General features: G+C 41.3%; 1 protein-coding gene across 8 annotated transcripts in view; it reads right to left on the bottom strand.

Annotated features, from left to right (window-relative positions):
- Window positions 1-20,028, bottom strand: part of tenm2a (teneurin transmembrane protein 2a) — a 246,226-nt gene that overhangs the window by 130,975 nt on the left and 95,223 nt on the right. For all 8 annotated transcript variants that reach the window (XM_061725794.1, XM_061725796.1, XM_061725795.1 and 5 more), the window contains one exon: window positions 18,392-18,442. In XM_061725794.1, coding sequence (XP_061581778.1) covers window positions 18,392-18,442 — 51 coding nt within the window. The remainder of the gene's footprint in view (window positions 1-18,391; window positions 18,443-20,028) is intronic.

Below are 20,028 nucleotides of genomic sequence, written 5' to 3' on the forward strand. Positions count from 1 at the left end.
TTTTAATATTATTTTAGTCAGAATTGTCCAGGACCATTTTAGTCTAGTTTTAATCAACGAAAACTGATGACATTTTAGTCTAGTTTTTTTTTCTAGTCAAAGATTGTATTTAGCCAAACCAATTTTACAATTCAAACAAGATTATCTTATTGTTATATTATTGTTACCTTATAGACTCAAGAATACATTAATTCCAGATACAGAAGATGCTCTAATTTGAGTTTACAACATATTCATTTTTCCGCATTTCTCCCCTTTCTTTTTTCTTTTTCTTTTTCAACGACACATTGGGTTTTCTTTTCCAGGTCTATGTAGGAAAGTGTATCCAAAGATGGTCTCTTCTTCTTTTCCCAGCCCCAGAGCAGATCCCCACGTTTCTCTATGTAACTTTGTTTTTAATTGACATGAACCTAGAGCTCTGCGTTAACGGCATCAGCCTCTAACTCTGCAGCTGCATCTTCTGGACCTGATTCCCCGCTGAAGCGACTGGGATTGAGGACGTGACGTCACCCAGCAGCAGAAACCAGAGGAAACTACTACTAGAGGTGGGTGCAATTCATCAATGTGTCGATGCATCGCGATGCGTCACGTGACGATTTGGAATCGATTAATTAAAAAAAATTAAAAAAAAAATAAAAAAATTAAGTTATCCTATCCAGAGACTGAATAAGCTGCTGAATCATTTCATTTTCAAGAAGTCACATTTCTTATTGTTCACTTGAAATATGGCAGATATGTTTACACTACATACATTTGATGGAAGTACATATCTTGTTTACTTGAATTAATTAACTCATTAAATCCAGGGCTTGACCGTTTTCAGTGTTTTCCGCCAATAAAGGGGGCTCTCATGCAAGTGCAGCTTTCCCTGGTCAAAGTTAAGTAAGTCAAAGAGCAAATGTTTACATAGTCATAAAATAAATTATTTTGTGTCTTTGAAAAATACATTTATTTACAAATGTAGCCACAGATGAAGACAAAATCAATCTTTTATGGAAAAAAGCGTTAAAAATCACAATAATCGAAGAATCGTGGCACCAATAATCGAATCGAATCGACAATCGTTATAATCGAAGAATCGAAGAATCGAAGCTCCAATAATCGAAATCGAATCGGGAGGTACCCTTGTTTGCACACCCCTAACTACTACTACTTAAAAAAATTATATTAAGGAGCTTTGTTATAACATTTCGTCTCGTCTCGTTTTGGTCAACAAAAATGAAGACACATTTTAGCAGTTTTTATTTTGTAATCTACATTTTAGTCTCGTTTTTATTCCTCTACGATATTGCATTATATATTTAATTATCGTTATCGTCACATGACCATTATTTTCCTTGCGTCTCGTCTCGTTTTCCTCAGGTGATAAAGCTTCGTTGACGACGATATTTAGTCATAATTTTTATTGACGAAAGCAACTTTACATGCGTGCACACAAATGAAGAACCTCTTTTTCCTCACAGCTTTCACCGGTGGTATCCTGCTGTAAGTCTGGAGTTACTGGAGTTATGTTGTATGAACACATTTCACATGGAACCGACTCCAACAAGCACTTATAGAGGAAAAGACAAGCACTACATCAAGTGTAGCCCACATAAGGAATTGTAGCTTGATACAGGTAGTTACAACAGATGAAAGTCTGTACCTGGAGTCTTTTTAATCAGAAGCGCTGGACTTTAAAGACTCTGCTCACCGATTTCAAGAGAAATGTAGTTACAGCAAAATCATTTGATACTCCAGAGGATCCTTGCACTACATAAAAGGGAGGCTAACCTAGCTGCACACGAGTGCATTTGTGCAACTTGCACGGTTTAGGTGCATGCGCCGGCACATGTACTGTGCTGTGCGAGCTTCTGTGCGAGTGTGACCTAACGGCCCGTCCCTCCGGAGGAGTTTTGGCGCATACAGAGACTCATTTGCATTCTCGCGGCTCTCACATTTTTTCTGTGGCTTTAGAAGTGAACAGCTGCTTAATGGCCATTGCTCTTCAGAGACAGGACATTGGGAAGCACAGAGGAGGTTAGCCAGGGTTTCTGCACCGCCAGACTCACACACCACGCAACACAGGCACATGGCACAGACACAGACGGACACACACCCACAAGCACACACCTTGTAAAGCCTGGTTGCAGCTATGGTTCGGAGAGTGAGATGTGACCATTTAGCAGATGTTTTTGCTTCGCAAAAGGGACTTTGGTTGCTTTCCGCCCTGTTGAATTTAACTACATTGGAAAACAAAGCTGGAAGCTCATGCGTTATGTTGTACCCGATGTGGCGACGGCACCGAGGAATCATTTGCTCGGCGCTGCGAAAACAATGCTGGTGCAGTTTTAAAAAGAGGAATTAATATGTGTGTCAACAACCATGTGAAGAGTAAGTACTATACTGGCTAACAGCAGCTATATGTTCCAAGCAACTGATAGCCAGAATAATACCAATCCTGTACACCACTGAAATCACTGGAATCTGGAGTTTCAGGAGGATGCATGGATAGAGAGCGCAGTGAAGGATGTTTGTAAAACCTGATTTGAAAAGCAAAACAGGGGATTGTCACTGGATTTTGGGGGTTGAGTGCTTTCTCCTTTTTTGTTCTCCTTTTTTTTTTTTTTTAAACCCTGCACCAGAGACACACTGACTCACATCCAAGCACAACTACATGAAATGGCTTTCATCTCTATGCTCATTTGACTGTTTGACTTGCAGACACACACGGACGGGCCGCGTTTCATGAGATGCCAAAAGAAGGGATTTGGTGGAATAAAAGGGAAGTGAGGAAAGGTTATCACCCCACGGCAAGAAGTGTGGAGAGCCACCCAGCTCGCGCAGAGTTCTTCTCAACGGGGAACTTTGCGTCTAGACCAAAGATTATTCAGAGATTACTGAAATGCCGTTGCAGTTTCAAGAGGGAGGCAGTTAAGCAGATGCAAAAAAAAAAGAAACAAAAAAAGGCAAGTGAAATGCTTTTCTTTTTTAATTTGTAGTCATATCTGTTAAATATTATTGAAAAATAAAAACAAGCAATTATAAAATTGAGCTGCAACTTTAAAAAATATCAGTATCAATAAAAGCAGCAAGATGAAGGAAATTTGTATTAAGAATTTCAATAAATAAATGTATGTGGCTTATCTGAGTTTACCTTACATTTTAATCTTTGATGAAGATAAAAATTATTAAAATTATATATTTACCTGATTTAAAAACAACATGTTTGAAGGCATTTGATGCTTCTAGTGAAGCTGTTTTAACCTCTGAGATGGTAATGTTTCTTTAAGTGAGATTATGAGACATAAAATAGACTTTTCAGGTCATAAAAACATATAATTAATATTTTAGTATTAGTAGTAATTACTTTTGAAGAAATTTCATGACTATGAAATTTCAGGACTATACTACTCTTATGAGGGACTGTGATGTCACAAAATCATGCCATATATATATATATATATATATATATATATATATATATATATATATATATATATATATATATATATATATATATATATATATGTATATTATATGTATATATATTATACTGTAATATATATTACTGTATATATATATATATATATATACATACTTAAAAATCTATATCTATAAATATCTATCTATCTATCTATCTATCTATCTATCTATCTATATCTATATATATATATATATATATATATATATATATATATATATATATATATATATATAATACTTTCATATATATATTACTGTATGTATAGGTATATATGTACATACACACACGGACACACATTATATATATATATATATATATATATATATATATATATATATATATATATACATACACACTTAAAATCTATATCTATAAATATCTATAAATATAAATAATAATAATATATATATATGTATATATATATATATATATATATATATATATATATATATATATATATATATATATATATATATATATATACATACATACATACATACATATATATGGTTGTATTACAGAGCAACTGCCTCAACAAAACATATAAAACCAAAGAAAGCGGAAGGTAAATTTTTCATTTTCTTCTCCCATATTTCAACTACAAACACTCTGAGATGAGCCTGTCAGACGACATCTTCTAACAGGGTGCATCAATCCAAGCTTGTCTGCTGTGAACAGGAAACCAGTGAAGGTGCCAACACCTATGAGTAGCTGCTGACAGACTAAAAAAACACACACAAAAAAACCCCAACGTGCCTTAATCTAATCTGACAGCATGTTGTCTTGTGTGACAAAACTTTTTAATTTTGCAGCTGCAAATATTGTTACCAAACGCTGCCTTATAACTTGTTGCTTGCACTTGTTGTGGTATGACAAACGTCTGCTTTCCTTAACCGAAATATTTTCATCATGGACTCAGCATGACGCTTTGTATTTGATGCCAAGCATGAAACGTGTGCATGTATGCAATATACATCATTTTCAAGAGATATGAGGCCTTTACATACAAAATATATGATAATAAAATATCAAAGGCCTATATACAGTAAAAATGTAGCTCACAGTTTAGCATAATTTCTCACTCGAGCCCTTGTTGTTGGTGTTTACTGTGGCTGTCCCTTTTGGTCATTATCATGCACTGTAAGATGAAAACTGGAGCGAGCAGATGCCTCCCTGATGGTCCGGCATGATTACAAAGATTCCAAATATGTAAAGTGGAGAAAATATTTGCATCGTATCGTATTTGAATAGAAATCACACGCAGCTATCGAGAAAAGAACCCAGAAACGCTGAAGAGCTTCAGACCAACACAAATCTGGATTATTACGAGGAGCCAAGAGGGTTTGGAGGATTCGGATACGACGAGCAGGGGTTCAGGACGGCTTTAACATGGAGACGACATCCCGAACATGGGGGGTTTGAGGAGCTGAATAAACGCCTTTGTACTTGGAAAATAAAGGGGAGAAAAGAGGAGAATGAAAGGCTGATCACACAGGGCTTAATGCACTCGCAACTTTGTCTTTTCTCTCCGTGTAAGATGATTAAGATGATGATCCTTCTGTAAAAACTTCTATCAAACTCCAGCAAAAAACAACAAAAAATTGAGGAACAAGAAAAACCTTTCATGGACAAATAATCGGAACAATTAAAAACAACAACACGTGCCTCCCTGCGTTTCATGAAAGAGCAAACGTAAATTAAAAGTTTTGGTGTTCATCCGTTAGACAAACATTACACTCCGGAAAGTAAATGTGTATTTTCCAGGAAAAAGGGGGGTATTTGATTACAGGCTAGAGAGTGTGTATATGTCTAGTGATGGCTCCTTACTGTGCAGACTGAAGAGATTACAACGCCTAAGCCGTGCAGATCAATACACACAAGCTATGACCAAATGAATTGCTTGTGACAGCGTAGGAAAGACCGCAAAAATGTGTGAGCGAGAAGGATTCACCCTCGGAGGGGGAGCACAGTGGCTGCATTGTGAGTGTGAGCTCATTGTCAGACTGAGCTTTGCATACATAAAACGGTCATTGTTAGTCAATAGGCATTTACTGTCTGAGAGCCTTGACTGCGTACAGTCTGAAGAGGGCCTTGAAATTTTGATAAAAATGAACGAGGAAATATGCGTGAAAATAGATGCAGAGAAGAGCGGAAGAGGGAAGAGGGAAGAGGGAGGAGGAAAAAAGAGAAACCAGTGAGTTTGGGGGGTTTCTGTCATTATGATGGATAGATCAACTGAATAGGGGCTCCCAGAAGGAGGAAAATAAAAATAGGACAGCGTATCTCCCTTGACACCGCTCCTCTTTGCCTAGGTATCAAATTGCGAGCCTCCTCTTCTTCTTATTTCTTTCAGCTGCTCTCCTCTCACCTATGACTCCCCTCCCAACGCCAGTGCTGTTTTTCTCCTCCGCTTTCAAGACATCACGACCCCCCCCCCCAACATCTTCCTTCCCTCTCTCTTGCTCTGCGCCCATATGCTCGTCCACCTACACCCAACACATCCCACTGGGTTTCCTCTACATCACACTCAGCTGTAGAGGTTCTAACTTTTCTTTTTACTGATCCCAAATGACACACTAATACAATACAGAGACTTTCTTTTTATGAAAAATCTATATTTACACCGAGGGATTGCTTGGAGACCCTTCTGTTCTTTTATCTCGGCTGCCTTGCCCTGCTTTGTATTCATGCTGCTAAACAGATTCAACACGTTTAAGCTATGTTGCGGTCTATGAGGGATACTAATGGAAGCCGTTCAGAGCACCACTTATTGTTCCGTGTGTCTCAAATGCTCAACAAGCCAAATAGCACTGAGACCACAAAGGGCACTAGTAGAAACAATCCTCCGCCGCCGTTTCCCCCAAGTTTTCGCCCAAAGTCTCACTCCCATTCTTCTTGTGCCCCTTCTTAATATCTGCCACTTTCTCACTCATTAAGCACCCCCTACTCGCCATCCATCCATTCCACTTCCCCTCTCCGGAGAGGAAAAACAAACAGCTGTCAGGGTCTGGCTCGCAGATGAATTCCAAGTGACTTTGAAGGGCAGAGGGGCCGACCAACTTTCTCCAGAGGAGAGGCGCATGCATCTACCAAACACCTAAACATCACTGGAGAAAAGAAAGAACAAAATATGGGCCATTTCTTGACACTGAAAAATACTCATAGGGCCCGATTTACTAAAGGTTTGCGAGCGTAAAAACGTGTGCAAACTTGACATCACGCGCAAACCAATGTGCAAGCTGATCTACTAACAGCGTGCAAAGAGGACTGCGCCTCTCAAATGAGCAAAATAGCACACGCTGTTCATTTAGTACCTTTGCCCTGATGAATAATCAATATGGGGCGTACGCGGCAGAAAGCGCTAAATACTGGGAGGGGAAAATGCAAATATGTTCATTTACCTCACGCAATGAGATTTACCAAGCCTGAAAGTTTTTGCGGGGATTGTGATTGCGTCTGTATTTAATCCGTTCGAAAGGAAGGTGCTAATCTCCACATGCAAAAGGAGAAATATTTTATTTGAATGTTAAATAGAGTATTATTCAGCAAAAGGTTGCCACAGGAGGCACATTCATTTTTTTATTTGTGATAATAAATAAATCACGTGTTTTCATGGAGAAAAAAGTGTTTCTCATTGTGCGCCTATACTTGTTCTGCAGTTGTCATACCCCGGTGTTGTGCCGTATTCAGCACCCCTGCCGTGAAAAGCACCCCCTCGTCTGACAAAAATGATATTCTCATTCCGTGTCACGTTCTGTTTAGCGTCCAGTTTTGTGTTAATGATTCATGTTTAAATGCGCTCATGGATTCCACAATAGTCATACTTTCCCACAATCACAGTCACAGATAACAAAAATCGGGTAAATGGTTATTGATGTCATTAATTAATAGCCTGCTTACTGTGTTGTCTTCCATAATATTTGTAAATATATATAATATAAACTCCTAAGTATGTGTTTGTGTGAGTGTGTATATATAAATATATTGAAGTGTCAGTGTGTTGTTTTTTTTCTTGGTCTACTTATCATTGAATATACGAGGGGGGGCTTTTCACGGCAGGGGTGCTGGATACGGCACAACAATTTGCCTCTTCCACTAATATCTCTAACTCCAACTTGTCAAATTTCATTTTGCGCTCGCAAACCGTAAGACACGCAACACCTCATTTAAATACTGCTGTTTGCACCTGTTATCAATTGCGCACGCAATCTTAGTTGATCACCCGCAAAACACACAACAACAGCACGTGCAAACTTTTTCAGTGCACACGCAATTTAGTACTCTTTATTTAGGATCTTAGTAAATCGGGCCCATAGAGGCAGAATGCAGCTACTCCAAGAATCAATACTGCATCCTATGGCCAACGGATGTCGAGGTGAAGGCGGTTCGTGTCTTTATAGTGGATTGGTAGGTAGTAGTCTGCTCATGGTGTGGGCACAGAAGTGTGTGGGTCTCTGTGAAAGGGTGACAAAAACTTGCCAACTTTGTATGATGTACATATAAAAAGACAAAACAGAACAAAAACAAATGCTTTGTTCGCAGCTTTGCTCTCTCCTTCTCACTCTTATTTATCACAAGTCCTCCTCCAAGCTTCCCAAAGGCAAAAAGAAGCCAGTTTCTTCTCTCCGAGCCGCCTATGGTTCTATTTGCAGCTCCTGCTGGGCCAAGATGAGTCAGTGAATCATCTTCCCTTCTTATCAATCATTTCTTTACAGTATCCCTCCATCTTGTCTGCTGAGTCCACTCTCCATCACTGTCTGTTACCATTCATCCATCATGAGTAAGCGAGATCTTTAAATTATTCAGCGCAGCTAAGCAAAGGTTTAATCATGACATTTATAGTAGACTTAGTTTTGTTTCCACTGTATCCTCATTAATAGAGTCTCTAGAGCCTGAGAACCTGGAATTCTGCCCGCTTGATCAGGAACAATGAACAGTTTTTTGGGTTTGGAAATCAAAACTAGTTAAAAAGGACCAAATGGCTTGACAGAAACCAGTTGTGTCGTGTGGGAAACTCATCGTTAGAAATGTATTTCTGTTTTAAGTTATGCTCATTTTACATATTCTTGGTCACTGTAATTCCTTATAGCCTCCAAAAGCTGATTTTTTGGGTCTTTATACATTATCACGGAGCAAGCGAAACCACACTCTAAGCCCAGAATGATCAGAGAATTTGTGTTTACCACAACAAAGCTGCAAAATGACCTTTTATTGGCATTGTTTCTATTTACATGTTCCTCTGAGATCAGATTTCACCAGCCGCGGCGTTCTTTGAAGTATATTCTCTGGAGTCTGGAGGAACATCAGTTTAGAAAAATAAAATAAAAGATTTTCTCTCGTTTACTATTGTGAAGGTACCACTCTCACATGCGGGTGTCCAAAAGCTCTTCACTTTGGCGACCTTTCATTTCCTGTTACTCTAATACAGCTACTTTGTCAATGTTTATCTACAATACGCACAAGGTGTTCTTTCTTTTCATTGTGCAATATCTGATGCTTTTATTTTGGAGACCTAGGTTTGACACAACCAAAACAATTTTTTTTTTATTCTCACGTGCAAGGACACTGCAGTTGTCCCTTCTCTAACGGATTGCTGTTTTAGTCTCTCTCTCTCTCTGCCTCTCTCCCTCTCTCTCTCTCTGTTTGATTCCGTACAGGCAGCATAAAACCACTTGTTTAGGTTTAGTTATGGCATGTACTTGGTTGCTCTTGGGGAAAACTTCATGGTTTGGATGAATACGAAAGCTTTTCCACATAAATAACACTGTATGTCGCTCAAAGATGCCGTTGCATATCCTGCTGCAACATTCCCTGCATGTTTGTGTGTGCATTTGCTCCTCTGTGTGTTTATGACCATAATGCATGACTGCATGTAGTGTTGAAGGGAAGAAAATATGTTTGTAACTGTTTTGCATCCACATGTGCAACCCGCACTTGCTTCTCGCAGAGCAGGTTTCAACCGCAGCTGATGAAATGTAATTCAAGACTTCATAATATTTGGTTATATGTCAGTGTGTACGTGCCTGCTCGTGTGTGTTCATTGGTCCTTCCAAGTCTTTGAGTTTTGGCAGGAAGATCAGAGGAAAATGTGCGCTGGTGTGTTTGCGAGTGTGTGTGTGTGTGTGTGTGTGTGTGTGTGTGTGTGTGTGTGTGTGCGCGACAGAGAGGGAGTGAGTAGGCCTGAAAGTGAGATTCTGCTCTGAGACGTTTGATGTCGAAGAACAGCGTCTGCTGTCTGTCTGCCAACTGCCAACCCTCTATCACCGTCCCAGCACATGGCCTCCGCAAAGTGTGTGCATGTGGGTTTACATGTGTGTAAGTGGCCTGATTAGAAAGAGACTTGGCTATGTGACACTGCTTCAAAGCTATTTAGACCCGTAATGTGCACCTCACTGTGTCACAGTCTAAATGTGTGGGCCCGAGAAGGCGAACAGGATTTGGTTTTGAACCATACGACAGAGACAAGACAGAGATAAGGGAATAGGTACGTGTATGTGGATGTGTGTGTGTGTGTGTGTGTGTGTGTGTGTGTGGGTGTATTGGAAAGGGTGAGCAATCTCTCACTTTTTATACCTCTCATCCCACACCACCAATCTTTGGATTGGCCCTTAACATAGAGTCAAGTATACTCAGAGCTAATTATTAACAGATGTGTGTGTATTTCTGTGTTATGTGAGTGCGTTAAACACGATGCGAGTACTCCTGATATTACAAGGATGCTACTCTTATTTTTATCTTTCCAATGTTTTCTATGTTTCGCTGCAAAAGCACAAATACAATGAAGGGTAAAAAAAGGAGTGACGGAAAAAAAAACGAGCAAAAGATGCTGCATTTTATATATTTTTGGCCCGAGAAGGCCGAGGAATGTTCTTCTGAATACTTGCAGTTAAGTGGTTTAAAGAAAACAAAACAAAACACAAAAAACACCCCAGAAAAACTAGAAGATCCAACAGTTCTGTGAAGAACTCGAAGACGGAGGAACAAACGCGACGACAAAGCGATGGAGAAGAAAAGCAGAAATGAGATCTGTTAAAAAAAGTTAAGAACGCTTGTCTTCGTCTCACGCTTGCTTTCCTTCACAAACTTAGGCACAAACAAACATGAGTGAAACATTGATTGAGGTGGGAGCATGCACACGTACAAAAAGACGGAGATACTGCGGAGCACAGGGCTGAAAGATCAGGTGAATCCACTGAGCAAAGACAGACAGATCTTTCTTTTGCACTCTTCTTGACATTTTCACTCTGATAGCCAGATATAGCTTTTCTGCCTCCTCACAACACGAGAACTCACAAAACCATGCAACACTGTTAAAATGAATACTTGAAGAACAATGCATGGGGAGTTATTTTTGAGAACAGAATAGAAGAAGAAAAGTCCTGTGCCAGCAAACAGAAAAGTGCTTCTGATAGACTGATCAACATCTCGGTCGCCTACGCTGATGAGGAACGCCTTGAGAAAGAGAAGAAGGCCACGTTAAAGGGCCTCTAAGGCAAATCCAAAATAAGTTAAATGACATGAAAAAGAAGGTGTGAAACAAAATGACTCGAGACTAAAAAGTGTAGCGTGTGATAACGCCGCGAGAACGTCATTCTTCTCCCAGCGTTTTCTGCTTCATGCTGCTCATCCTCCGCTCTGCAGTGTCTTCATATTCCCGAACAGAAAACAGGGGTGATAGCACTCCACTGACGCGCCATTAGTCAATTCATTTTTAAAAGCTTCAGAGAGTCTGGGCTGCAATAATTATGCCCAGAGGTGACTGATCCATACCAGTATTGATCTGGCGGGATGATACTGATTCAGTCCATGACTGCAGGGTTCAGGAGAAAGTTACTTGATGACTTCAGAGCAGACTTCGTCAGTCTCATCACATTTGACCGGCGTTGGCAAAATTATATCTTAACTCAGGACCGTCCATTTGTTATTGATCCTTTTTTCGCTGTTTATTTCCTTTTTTTTGTATTACCATATTTTCTGGACTATAAGCCGCTACTTTTTTCATAGGTTTTCAACCGTGCAGCTTATACAAAGGTGCGGCTATTCTGTGGATTTTTCTTCCACCGCTAACCGGAATTAGAATCAAAACTAAGACAAAATAAATGCAAAGAAGAATACGCTACTTCTTCTTTAGCAGATAGAAGTAGAAGCAGATTTCAAACAGATAAATAGAAATAAATACCGGTTATTTTCTCTTGGTTCTGTCCCGTTTTAATCAGCAAAGTTGCTGCCGTGTTAAAAGACACTGTTAGGAAAGGATCTATTTAGGTACAAACATGTACATCATTTACAGTTCAAAATCCTTCTGGACATGTAGTAAATATCTAATCTAACATAAATATCTGCGTTTTGCACATCTTTTTTTTTTTTTTTTTTTTTCCAATAGAGCGGATGCGGCTTGTATATCTTTTTTTTATTATTTTTTTAAAAATAGAGCGGGTGCGGCTTATATGCAGGTGCGGCTTATAGTCCAGAAAATACGGTAATATTCCGTTGTTTAAAAAAACAGCAACCAAAAAAACAGCTTCTGTGACTTGAGTGCAGCGACACTGAGGAAGTAATGGCAGGGAGGTTGGAACGGCATTTGGACAGCCGCTCTTTCTCCCCTGGTATTTGCTTTCAAACAACAGCGACACAGTAAAGCCGTAATCCTGCAAAATGTTGCTGAAATGGATACAAAGTCGCTGCCTGCTATAACTCAAAGCTGCTCTCATTTCTCTGCTGGCTGACGCACTCTTTTGTGTTTCTTTCTTGAAGTTGCCTGTTGTTACAGCTGCGAAACATGTTTACATCCTTCTCTTGAAATTCAGAGCATAAAGATGAAGGCACTTGTTTTCTAGTTACAGCGATTTATTGAAACGCGCTTGAATGACCCTGCAGCTCGTGTCAAAGATCAGCTCGGGACTTACGTACTGTATGCATTTCTATTGATTACAGTGACTTGCTGCTGTCTGCCCTAAAATAGATAGTTATGACTTTGCAGGGGGGCCCGCTGGGGACTAAGGCCGGGGCTGTCCAGGCTGACCCATTGATTACGTATAAAGGTGACCGAGATGCACTATTGATTCTAAATGGAGGGGCAGATACTCCACTGCATAAAGCGCGGATGGCTTTGAGCCCATCAAACTGGTGAGAGAGACAGACTTGAACGCTTCTTACACGTCTGTTTGGTGGCAATGAAAAGAGAGAAAGCAAAACAACTCATCAAGATTCGTAATGGCATCCTCCACTGTTTGCTGGACTTCTGCTTGGCTGCTGCAACCGCTACTTGGTATTAGCATGGAAAGAGCTCAGACAAGGAGATCAGCTGAGATAGCAGCTTATCTTCACGTTTGCTTATGGAGATAAAAGAGCAAATCAGACGCGCACCTGATGATTAGCCAGCTCGGAGTTTTAAGTGGTAAAACAAAGGACACCTGCACAATCAGAGGTTAGAGACTCTGATATAGATTTATTCATTTCATCTCTTTCCTCCCATTTGACTCCCCTGCAAAACAAAGGCAACCTATTAAAGCAAGTATTGAGCAGAGAAGAAACAGTTTTTCCTGAAATATTGACATGTGCGCTGCTGCTTTGTTCTGCTGAACAGTTCGGCTTTAATCAGGGTCTGTTTCATTGCTCAGTATCCATACAAACATCAAACGGAGCGATTATCCTTATGAATGCGCGCTGTTGTGATGAAACAAAAACACAGCAGTTTAAACAAATTAATTCCACATCGCGTACTTTTATCATTCTGCTGACCTATGATAAAGACGATTCACAGCAGGATTTGTTGGATTCCGGATCGACTCTGAGACTGATGGGCTCATTTCTGCATTATCAGTGGCTGCAATGAAGTAGTTGAGGAATGACGGGGGTTTATCCACCTTTTATTTCCCCACCACAGCACTCGTGGCAGTGGGAGAAAATAACTGTCCAATCAGAGTTAATTACCTGAATTTGCCACTTAATGCCTAACATGCCTGCAAGCTTCCGGCTGGAGCCCGCCCGTATGTGTGCACAGTCATTAACAGTGATCATTAATTGCAGCAGTACCCTTTTAATCCTATTTGAACGATGGAGTTCTGCGCTGGACGTGCTCGCGGAGATCGGCCTCACTGAAACGCCGCCTCGGCGTTAAGAATACATCCACGTATCGGGCGCTTCCTGGCGCTCTCGGGGTTCACACGTAAACAAACAGCCGGTGGAGACATGTGAGGTAAAGCCGCGGCATGCCGGGCCATGCTGCGCGGTGCCCCGCGGTGCTGCGCTCCGTTCGGTGAGGCAGCGTGAAGCACGAATCAATATGGATTAAAACACTGTAAGGAGCTATCTACTGACTTCAAATCACAGTGCACACAAGGAAAATGCATGCTTGTTCAACTTATTGCATTTTCCTCCCTTTTATACTTATGTGTCGCTTCATAACTAAATAATAATAATAATGAAACTAAAAAAACACCTCTGCTATGTCCACACCGCGGGACCCTCGGGGGGAAATACATCAAGTTACTCTGAAAACTGTCGGATGTGTGTGTGAGTTGGGTGGCGGTGCTGGAAACAACACCTCGTCCACTTGCCTGGACTGGAGTGAGTGTCACACACTCACACACACACTCACACACTCACAGTGACAGTGCTGGTGGTAGGCCTCAACCCCTGCAGCAGTTGTCTGCGTCCCACAGTGCACTGCAGGACACCAGAGATTATCCCGGAGTTTGCAGACAGTCACAGAATGTTAATCCCCAGCCTTCTCCTCTACTGTACTGTTAAATCTGAATCTCATTCTCACTTGCTCCTTAACCCCCCCTTCCCCCCCCCCCCCCCCCCCCCCTTTTCCGTCTTATTCCATCCCTCTCTGTCCTTTTAGTTCAATCCACAAGACTCTTGCTTCTTCCCCCCCTAAATTCTGCTGATCCCCAGTTTCCTCCTTGAAAGCAACAAGGACTCATCCCCATCCGTTGTTCTGCTTTCTCTCCAGCTCTCGCTATCAGGCCCGCATTGATCCCCTCATCCCCGAGAACACAAAACACCAATCAGCCTGTCATAATCACTCAGCTGGAGGAGGAAGTGCTGAAAGCCAAGTACAGCTGTGTTCGTGTTGAAGAAGCGAAGGCGAAACGGTGCAGCTCAGCATCTTCAGCCCAGCATTCGCTGCATCCCACGTTCTATTTTTAAAGTATGTGAGAAAAGCAAATATGAAGATTTACTAACTACACTGTTGATTGCATCCCGGTAATGATGACACTGATTCGCATTTCTTTTTCTTTTTTATTATTATTATTTCTATCCTAGAATAATAAACTCACAACGGCTGGAAACCTTGATTCTTAAAATGATATGAAAGAAAAAAACACAGAAAGCATCTGCTCAGTCGCAGCACACCTTCTCTCTTCACTCTGATTTTCTCTCATAAAAGCTCTTTTTTTTTGCTTTTTTTACGAGACGTCCCACAAGATTTTTTTTTTTTTTCATCAGGACACCCTGTCTGCTCACTTCGAAACAATAAATGTAGTTTATGATCTGTCAGCAGTCTCCCGACTGTTACTGCTGTCACGCTGCACTTTCTTCTCAGGCAAAACACTTTGATTACAACTTTATGTCTTCACATACCTCAGCTCAGCATCTTTCCACCACAAATGATCTGGCAGATCAAAATGCTGTGATGCATTTAGACCTCACTTAAGTCCTGGGAAACGCTGTATAACTTCAACGTTCTACATTTAGATCAGTTCAAATGAGCCACTTTCCCTCACACTCTGATGCCGAAGCACATCTCGCGAATAAAATGGAAAAGACACTGAAAAGAAAATACCAGGTTTTATGCTCTATTCTGTCAGCATGTGGGAAATGAGATTGTTAGATCACCAAAGACTGATTCGGTTGTGTAAATTAAAAAATGTTTGACTGACATGGCAGTGAAACGATTACTGATGTTTAAAAAGTAAGGATGACAAATAAAACAACTACGGTAGTCAGGATCCTAGTAATCTTCTGGCATCATTGACCTGCTCGCTGTATCTATTCCTCTGACATTTTCTTGTGCATTTGAGTGCTTAACGTTGCCATAGCTCAATGGACGATATAGTTATTCAGCATACGAAGCAGATATATGATACAGTGATGTGTGAGAGCAGAATTGAGCCACAACACAGACTGGAGATATCGTATTCCTTTGTGAATGGTTGCAAAAGTAAGAAAGTGAGGAAGTGCAATCTAATACGTTGTGTGGTCGTTCTTTTCTATGCTGCAAGTGGAGCTGCTGGCTTCTTCCACCCAGAGTGTATTTTCATGCATTCTCTACCAGTAGCTTGTGATGACACATTATTTTTACATGAGCAAAGCCAGCAGTAATATCTGTGGTCATCAATCCAGAATGGCGGTCCTCGCTGTGAGATTTGAGTCATGTTGCCGGTCAAGCCCGCGATGAATTCATGACACGGTCAGAAACTTCCGATGAAATCCAGGGGGGGGGGGTTAGTGCTCCTGCGGCCCACGTCTGCAAACCGGCCACTTAGTTTACGCCATGAGACGCCTCTGAATGCACAGACCCGGATGCCCTCATGCGCCATTTTTAAACAAAATTGAATATTGATTCTTTTTCCAGCGAGACAGCCAGACTGAGTTCCTTACTTCAACAAACAAATTCACATCGCCCCTCGGAAGACACGCAGGAGCTGTTAACGGTCTCTTCTGCTTTTCTGGACTGCCAGCATGATCTCTTTTTTTGATCTTTTTATATATCCTCTGTAATCCCGTACAGGGTCAGAAGTGTTGGATGAGAGGAGGGGTCCACCCTGGACATGTCACCACTCAATCACAAGGCCACACAGAGACAAATGAGACAAACAACCGCGAGCGCTCACGCGCACTCGTACGGTCGATACCAGTCGACCTAACAGCACTTTTTTAGAAAGTGGGAAGAAGCCGGAGTATCTGGATGAAGCTCGATAACCCGGGAGAAGCCCACGGCAGCACAAAGAAAAGCCTGAGCTGAGATTTTCAAGCAGAAAGTGTCTTGCTGTGAGGGGATTGTACCAACCAAAACATCTACTTTGCTTCCCAAGTTTAGCTTTGGTTTGTTTGAATAAAGAAATCACAATAATAATTTGGTCATTGTTAATCAATAGCTACCTGCAACCATGAGACAACAACAAGAACAATACAAGCCTCAACAACAATTACATAGCTGGATAATTCCACTTCGATCCGAGTCTACGCTGTCACAGCATCCTGCGAACAGGAGCAGTTCAATCTATTAATATATCTATTTGAAATTAAACTCGGAGAGATGTTTTCTGGAAGCCCGGGGTTGTGCGAGAAACGCTGAAGACGTGCACAGATGTACCCAAGTGAAATGCTGCTTTAATAATTGCAGTGGTGGGGCTGGAAAAATGAGTTTTTGATTTGTGCATTTGGCCACTGACAGAACTGAATGTTCTCCCTAACTGTCAGGGAGGGGAGGACGATTTGGGTCATTAGTTTCAGGATATCTCAAGTTAAAAGAAGAAAAAAAAAAAAAAACTCCATAGAGTCTCCATGCTTTACATAAAAACTTATTTGATTTTAGTACCTGCATGATAAAACAATAAAGGTAAAGATGTCACCTATTTCAGTCAGTAGACTGCATATTACCGTATGAAATATGCGCCAAATACAATATATTTCAAGGCTTTCATTTCCAGAGACGACATGCTATTTACTTGCAGCAGAGGACTGCAAGAGCAAATATCAGACTTCCTCAGAACGAAAAGACTCAAATAAGGCACACAGGTAAAAATCCCATTAGCGGTTTTTAGCTTTGAAAATGTGTTTTTTTTTTTAAATCACCCAGAAGAAACTAATCTATGTATTTATATTTAGTTCAGTCAGCGTGAGTGATTAAACTCTCCAATGTTCATTCATTTTACATGTCAAGGTTAAAATATACAAAATATTGCTCAGGTTTTCACGTTTACTGGTGTTTAACTGTTTATTTGTATATGAGAGATTATTTTCTCTTGAAGTCTATCCTTGCGACAAAATGTTTAATTATGTAAATTCATATTTTCTATCATTTAAATCCTGCTAAAAGAAGGAAAGCTTTTTTTTTTATAACTAAATGCATTAATGCCCAGCTGCTTTGCGTTCACCTTGAGGTTCTACGCTTAAGTATGGAGTGGGAAATTTCAAAAAAGTTCATGCTAAATATTCAAAATAACCAATAACACACAAAAAACACAAAAGGTCTCTGTGATTTTAACCAAGCACTCTGCTCTAATTGGCTGCTGCTCAAGCGGCTTGCGACTTGAAAGTGGCAAATTCCAGCGCTCAGCAGCACACATTTTAACACACGTCCATGCTCACAGAAGATCTCATGTATATAAATGTCTGACTTTCCGGTGCCAGAGGCAGATGAGGGGAAAAAGAAAAAAAAAAGAAAAGGAAAACACGTACACAGAGACATTTTTCTCTGATCAAGTGCACAGAGATTAACCAGTTGGACGTGTGCTAATGACCAGGAGATCAGAATGAAAGGGCTCGTAAATGCAGATGAGGCATGTGAACAAGAACTGCGGCTCCGCTGCCTTGAATCAGATGAGACTCAAGAGTAATGTGCAGAAACCAATTATCTCCGTGTCCCCCTGCACTTTGAACACCAACGTCCTGACGTCGTTTTGCCGCGTCAGAAGCGAATGCCGCGTTCTGATTTAGGGCATGAATATCACAACAGTTACAGCAAAGTGTGCAATCACTGATTCAAGACGCGATGTTCGGGCTCTCTCCGCCGGAGCCCAGTCAGACGCTTTTAAAAATGTGCTCAGTAGTCGGTTTCATGGATGTCAACCGGCAAAGGCAGTATGCACCCAGACGAGGACAACAAATCACAAAACAATCACACACAAGCAGCCACATTTAAAAATGGGGTGACGAATCAAACGGAGGCCAAAGACAGATGTAACTTACTGATCACATAGTCTCCAAACGGATCCTCGCCCCCTTCGTCGTCTAGGTAAACTGGGCGTGAAGAAATGGAAGACAGGGAGGAAAAGCAGGAGAAAAGGATTAAATAAAATATGACAAATCAAGAATGAAAATGAAAGCATGAGCTGAAGAGAGCAAAGCAGTGTAATGGCTAGAAAAAAAAACATAACAGTGGGTTAAAGATATGGTTTAAGTGAATGCAGCCCTACCTTCGCATCAGCCTTTTATTTATTTATCAATTTTTTTTATTCCACTTTTCATTCTGATATCCACAGTCTTTATTAGGAGATAAAGAGCTGACCAATTAAATACCTAAGTAGTTTCAGCACCATGCAGAGGAAAATATGATCAGCCACAATTGACTGGCTAATTCTCAATTTGCTCTCAGCGCTCCTTCTCCCGCTCGTTCATTGGAGGGTCTGAGGATGGCATGAGAAGCCATTACAGCTCACCAAATTCTCTATTAGGTTGGCAGCATAGCTGTCAACACCTTACGAGTCCAATGCTGTAGAATTGTCACCCCATCTGTGGCTTTCCTTTAGCTGGTAATAACACTCCCAGTATGGGTGGACCCTCGCTGTCTACTTACACAAAGACTCATGCCCTTGTTGTCATCTGTGTGCAAGAATGCCTTTATAATCTGTCCTTCTCCATTTATTCACCATTGAGGCGTTGCGTGCCTTGTGTTTTTGTCCTCTCTGTCACACGACGGACTCCCGGAGTCAGCATCTACTGTAACATTTCAGGGCACAGCTCTCTCCGCCAACAGATCTGAGTCTGCCTCCGAGCCTGTCTCTGCGTGTCCGCGCCATCAACCTGGTGTCTTTATCGTTTCAAAGATGCAATTTTTCTTTTCTTTTTGCAGTCATCACTTTGTGCAAGTGTGAGCACGTACGAGCACTCAGTTGTCCAGTCATTATTGATCCAGGGCGGAGGGCTTTTGTCAAAACCCTTGGCTTGAGCCAGACGCGCACACACACGCACACACACACACACACACACACACACACACACACACACACACACACACACACACCGGTGCAGCGTGCGCGAGCGTCCGTAACAATTTTTCCCATTCCCGGCGTGCGCGGCTCTTAGTGGGCTGACGAAAAGTCCTTGAACCAGTGGGTGAAGTGTATAGGTGTACACATACACACGCATGTGCGCGCACGTTGGCGCTGGTGTGTATTTGTGAGAGCGAGCTGTCAGTGCTGCTCTCACACACCATTCATCACGAGATACTAATTCTGTTAGACCATTGTGGAGCCTTTCGCACCCCACGTTGCTCTCTAAAAACTCAATCAGAGACTAATGCCCCCGACCATTTGAACGTGCATGCGCCCAAGCTCTCACTTTCAGTTTCCCACTCGCACACGCTCTCAGAGGCCCCGAGGGGACGGCCGTGGTCTTAGGTGACCCCACCAGCCCAACTCCATAAGTGTAGCCGGAATTTGATAGACAGCAGCTGCATGAGCTACGCTCCTGCTGTACGGAGCGGCCGGCAGCCGAGCGAGAGGAGCCTCACAATCACGGAATTACATACATCATGAGTGTGGAAAAGAGCGCTTGTTAATCACAATCATAATGCAATACTATTTTAATATCCTTGATTACAAGAC

Source organism: Cololabis saira, chromosome 7, assembly GCF_033807715.1.
Source record: "Cololabis saira isolate AMF1-May2022 chromosome 7, fColSai1.1, whole genome shotgun sequence".
NCBI lineage: Eukaryota > Metazoa > Chordata > Actinopteri > Beloniformes > Belonidae > Cololabis > Cololabis saira.